Source organism: Dioscorea cayenensis, chromosome 11 (genome assembly GCF_009730915.1).
Source record: "Dioscorea cayenensis subsp. rotundata cultivar TDr96_F1 chromosome 11, TDr96_F1_v2_PseudoChromosome.rev07_lg8_w22 25.fasta, whole genome shotgun sequence".
Taxonomy (NCBI): Eukaryota; Viridiplantae; Streptophyta; class Magnoliopsida; order Dioscoreales; family Dioscoreaceae; genus Dioscorea; species Dioscorea cayenensis.
Window position 1 is genome coordinate 4,320,639 of NC_052481.1, and position 5,869 is coordinate 4,326,507.

The 5,869-nt window shown below is 28.9% G+C and overlaps 1 protein-coding gene across 1 annotated transcript; it reads right to left on the reverse strand.

The window, feature by feature from the left end:
• Nucleotides 1–1,315: 1,315 nt before the first annotated feature.
• Nucleotides 1,316–3,600, reverse strand: LOC120271535 (probable xyloglucan endotransglucosylase/hydrolase protein 30). The gene is made up of 4 exons (XM_039278226.1): nt 3,414–3,600; nt 3,211–3,311; nt 1,910–2,118; nt 1,316–1,826 (listed from the first exon to the last, which is right to left on the reverse strand). Exons 1-4 carry the CDS (start codon nt 3,598–3,600, stop codon nt 1,316–1,318), a joined length of 1,008 nt encoding a protein of 335 aa, XP_039134160.1.
• Between the last annotated feature and the right edge of the window lie 2,269 nt (nt 3,601–5,869).

Genomic DNA, 5,869 nt, shown 5'->3' on the forward strand with positions numbered 1-5,869 from the left:
TGTGAATCTCGACTATCATATCCACCACATTCTTGTTAAACATATGGTGAATGTGACACATTCGCTAGAAGTCGCTTTCTGAGCTAATGCAAGACATCGTCTTGTGCTCATCTGACATTAAATACTTCACCCTCACACAGGTAGCTTCAAGGTTCCACCGTTCGAATATTTACTCTACTATCAACCCCTATGCAATTAAGGCAGTGATGCGATACATAACCCTCTCTCTTATGCTGTGCAATACTGTAAAATGTATCCACCCCTGGATCAACAAAAACTAACGTAGGTGAGATAAGGATTAAAATGTTCATTAACATATACATCATAAGCTACACAAAATAAACACCACTACAAGACGTTTGTTTGCACTTTGTTCCCGCTGCAAGCTTTCATCCTTTGCCAGTCTTCTACACCTAGGCCATGATTGACTTTCCTCCCCACTAAGTTAGTCTTTATATTGAGAAGAGACTGACTTCATTCTTACAAAAAGATTGACTATATAAACAATGGGAACAAGAAGCTTCTTCTACGAGACAACAAGGACAAACAATCATACAATGACAAGGCTTGGCGTCATTTTTTCTTGCCTTCACTCTCAAAAGCATGCAAGGGTATTTTTGGAATTTTTAGAATATTTCAAGGATCAGAGTAACGATAGGGACAATATGGAAAGAAAATTAAAAATTAGGGACTGAATAGTGTAGGCTTTTGTTAAAGAGACTAAACGATATTTGAAAAGTTTTAGGGAGTAATAAATAATTTACACTTATAAATTTATATTAATAATTTAATTATAAAATTGAATTATTTATTATTAAATTATTTGAACCAGTACACTGTTAATTACAAGCATTATAACTTTACAAATATCACATCGAATGAAGAACCTTTTTATATTTATAAAAATTATAAATTTATGCCAAAACTAAGTAAATCAAACAAAGAATCGCAATTTAAATTCTATTTAAGTATAATTTTTTTTTAAAAAAAAAGGCACGAAACGGCTGTTTTTATGGCGTGTGAGTTGGTTGCGAAATCATTTGTGGGTTAATTCCTCCAACAAAGATTCAAACCCTCACTACTCTACACGCCACACAAAAGACATATTTTGGTGCCGCTAACCACTTGAACCAAGTGGCTTTGGCATATACATTCTTTTTTACTTCACAATATACAACAAAATGAAAATAACAACAAACTAAAATAATGAAACAACCATATATATATAATCCCCTAAAAAATTTAACACAATCATAACACGCAAACAAAACAACTTGCATGGTCCCTGCATGAACCCAAAATGAATCATGTACCATCACGTGTCAATTTGTCTCCTATAACCTCCAGTCACCGGAATTCTACTCCTCCGACGATATCTCCGCCTAGTGTTAGTAATCCTCAAATGCCCATTATCCCTAAACTTTATTTTCTCAGATAACACAATATCACAGTCTGGTAACCCTTCCGGATACCTCATAGTATCATAGCAAACTGAGTAGGTCATATATTTTTGTCTAAACCGAAGCATCGCTTGACGTCTCTCTGATGTTATCGTATCAATACCGGAAGAAATGAGCTCGGCCATGGCGTCATCACATTGCTCATTTTCAGGTAATTGGATTGGATCAGATCGACAACCAAGAAGCACAAGATCAGAGAATCTAGAGACAAAAGGCGAGTATCGATAATCGACTTTATATTTACCACCTGAAGTAGCCCAATTCGACGCGTCCCAAATAGTAGCATAAAGTGACATTGGCTTCATTGGATAATCACCGCCGACTCTCCTTCTCACTTCTCGTATTGGAGTCTCATCAATATAGAAACTAAATAAAATAACAATATTAGAATGTGTTAACAACTTTCAATTCAACTCAAAAACTTAAGTTGATATTGTATAAACACTAACATGATTGTCTCATCGGTCCAAAGAATAGAGTATCGATGAGTCTCTTTTGTAGGATCAAAAGGGAGGAGATATCGTTCCTCACGTCCCCGGTTTGTGCTACCATTTCCATATACATTCGTTTGCATCCTCCACGGCTTTCCCTTCACATTTCCTAAGAATTCGAAGTCAAGTTCGTCATGTGTCTTTTCAAATACATCCCCGTTTGATGCCTAATTAATGTATAAAACCATAAAAATTGTCAGAAAGAAAAATACTTATTTGAGCAATATTGACTTGAACAAAAACCATGTGAGATTAGCTGTTAATTAATAATGAGCTGATCTAAAGTTATTATTAATTCAACCTATAAGCTTGACCTACGCTATATTATATAAGCTTTAATTAATAAACGGGTATTTTTGCCCTATTAACCCTATAAATTTACTTTATTGTCTAAATGCTCTAAGGCCATCACATTATAAGTCCAGTCAATACCCATATACTGACTGGACTATTGATAGGGTATTTTAAATTTAAAAATAGTGATATTTTGCATTTTTACCCATTTTTTTCTTTTATAATTACTAAAGTAATTTATTTATTATTTTTTAAACCATTTTTAAAAAAAATCATTGTTTTTCTAAAATTTATTAATTTTTAAAAACATGTTTAATTTTTTTTAAAATTAATAATAATAATAATAATAATAATAATAATAATAATAATAATAATTTTAAAAAATTATACATGGTTTTAAAAATTAATAAATTTTAGAAAAACAATAAATTTTAAAAAACACTAAATTTTTTTAAAAAGATTTAGTGAAAAAACAATAAATGAGTTACTTTAGTAATCATAAAAGTTAAAAGTGGTCAAATACTACTATTTTTAAATTAAAAATACCAGTCAACAGTCCAGTTAGCACATGAGTGCTGAATGGACCCATGATGTGATGACTCTAGGCTATTTTGACAATATAATAAATTTATAAGGTTAATAGGGTAAAAAACCCTTAATAAAACCATGTGAGTTTAGTTGTTAAATCATATATATAATAATTCAGTGAGATTTACCTTAACATGCTAGTTTGAGTTATAATGAAAAATAAATAATAGCAACAAAAATAAGGACCAAGCAATGGCTACGCGGAATCATAGCTCTAGAAACACGCCAACTTCTTCTAAACATTAGACTTTGAAATTTTCCAACCTTTAACTTAAAATTTTATTTAACATATATGAACTTCAAACTTAATTAATAAAAGAAAAAAAAATAAAAACTTAATAAAAACTAGAAGAAGAAGCAGAAGAAGAAGAACTTACATAGAAAGCTACGACGATGCCGGCAGTGTAATTAGATGGTAATTGAATTGCGGCGCTAAAAAATCCATGCCAATATAAATCCGACGAAATAAAACCTGAGCCTAACCATTATTTAAAATACATTAATAAATCATATATACGTATAAATGTATACATATGATCACATTCTAATAATTAAAGAGAAGAACTTTATCACTAGTTACCAGAGTATTGATCAAGAAGAAGACGGACAGAACGATCATCAGGAGAGCGAACAAGATTACCATCTCCGAACAAAGGTGAATAACCTTCTTCGAAAGACATTGTAGATACACCGAAAGGCGCTGCTGCAGCGGCGGCGATAAAAATGCAAATGGCGATGAAGAAGTATAGAGGTAGCTTCACCACCATTAACAATTTCATCTTCTTTTTTTTTTTCTGTTTCTTTGGCTTCTGATTGTTTGTCTAATTTTCTTTGTTTGTGTGTGTATAGAGAAATTAAAGGAGAAGCAGAATACAAGGGATTTGATCAGCTGAGTTTCTATATATATATATATATATATATATACAGGGTATTGACAAGTTGACATGTGAATAAGGTGGTGGATAGAAGCTGTCCAAGTTGGACTGCATGTTGGGTTTGGACTATATGCTCCATTTTTTTTTTTCTTTTCTATTTTATATTCATTATCATTTGTTTGACGTTGATCCTATGCAATTTTTTTTTCACAAATTTTTTTTAGGACTTTTTGCCTTGTTAACCCTATAAATATATTTTATTATCTAGGATTATTTTATTTGTCAAAATGACTTTAGGTTATTACATCATGAGACTAAATCGGGTACTTTTAATTTAAAAAATAGTGGCATTTTGCATTTTGACCCCTTTTTTTATAATTAGAAAAGTAATTCATTTATTGTTTTTAACCCAATTTTTTTTTAAAAAAAAAATCCATTGCTTTTCTAAAATTTATTAATTTTTAAAAACATTTTTAATTTTTTAAAAATATTATTATTATAATTTTTATTTTAATTAGATGCAAATGTATACATGTGAATGAAAACTTTGATTTTAATAAACATAATACATACTTTTTATGTAAACAACCTGGTTATTATAAAACTACTTATCTAACACACAATAATACTTTGTAATGTAAGCAAAATAATATATTCATTTTTTTATTTATACCATAAAACAATTTTTTAATCAGAAGAAATTTATTCAAATAAAAAATCATAAACAAAATAAAATAATTATTGAATACTAATAATTAACTAATCTATTTACAATGTATAAAATAATGATAGTTGAAAATATTTAAGTGTCTGTGTACTAAATATTATTGCAACATATAAAATAATAATAATTTTAAAAAACAAATTATTATTATTAAGCATGTTTTAAAAATTAATAAATTTTAGAAAAGCAATGAATTTTTTAAAAAAATTGGGTTAAAAAAAAATAAATGAATTACTCTAGTAATTATAAAAGAAAAAATGAGTCAAAATGCAAAAGGCCACTATTTTCTAAATTAAAATGGCCAGTCAACACATTGGAGCCATGATGTGATGTCTCTAAGGTCATTTTATGTTAAGCCATTTAGACAATAAAATAAATTTGTAGGGTTAATAGGCAAAAAGCCCTATCTTTTTTTTTTTATTTATTTATACCATAATGCAATTTTTTTAATCAAAAGCAATTTATTCAAATAAAAAAAACATAAAAAAATAAAATAGTTATTAAATACTAATAATTAAATGATCTATTTACAATGTATAAAATAATAATAATAATAATTGTTTTTAAAAATTATTATTCTTAGACATGTTTTTAAAATTAATAAATTTTAGAAAAGCAATGAATTTTTTTTTTTAAAAAATTGGGTTAAAATTCAATAAATGAATTACTTTAGTAATAATTATACAAGAAAAAAAATATGTCAAAATGCAAAATACTACTTTTTTTTAAATTTAAAATACCCTGTCAGTATTTTAGTTAATACCCATATGTCGACTGGACCCATGATGTGGTGGGCCTAGAACCATTTAAACAAGTGCAAAAAGCTGTTATTTTAAATTATTATCATTAAAATAGTGGTTATTTTATTTATCAAAAGAGTTTTATAATCGTTATATAACTACTTAGAATTTTTTTAGAATCATCACATCAATGTTAAGTCCTCACTTTTAAAAGCCAAAAATATGGCTTTTTCCCTGTTGATAAAATAACCCTATTTTTTTTTGTTTTTAAACCCTTTTGGAAAAAAATGTTATTATTTTTTAAAAGTTATTAATTGTTTTAAAAATCAATTTATTTTAGGAACTGTGGGCTAGTCAATTGGTAATTTCCCTCGAGCCTCTCAGATTACAATTCATTTTTTGGGTCTCCTGTGGGAGTTCTGTGTGAGAAATATCTCTCGTTCTCCTCCCCCCTCTAAGGTTGCATTGTGGGAGAGGGGAGGAGATTATTCCTAAAAGGTCAGTCAAGCGACCGTAACTGGTGCACTTCCATACCCATTTATTCTTTGCTTTATTACTTGTCGACTTTGTCAAAAACAAAAAATTATTTTCAAAAACATATATTATTAAAATGAGAAGCACTTCTGCGATTCGACTAGGAGGTTGCAGTTGGTGCCCATGTGCTGAAGTCTGCCATAAAGAAGAAGCGTCTACTTCA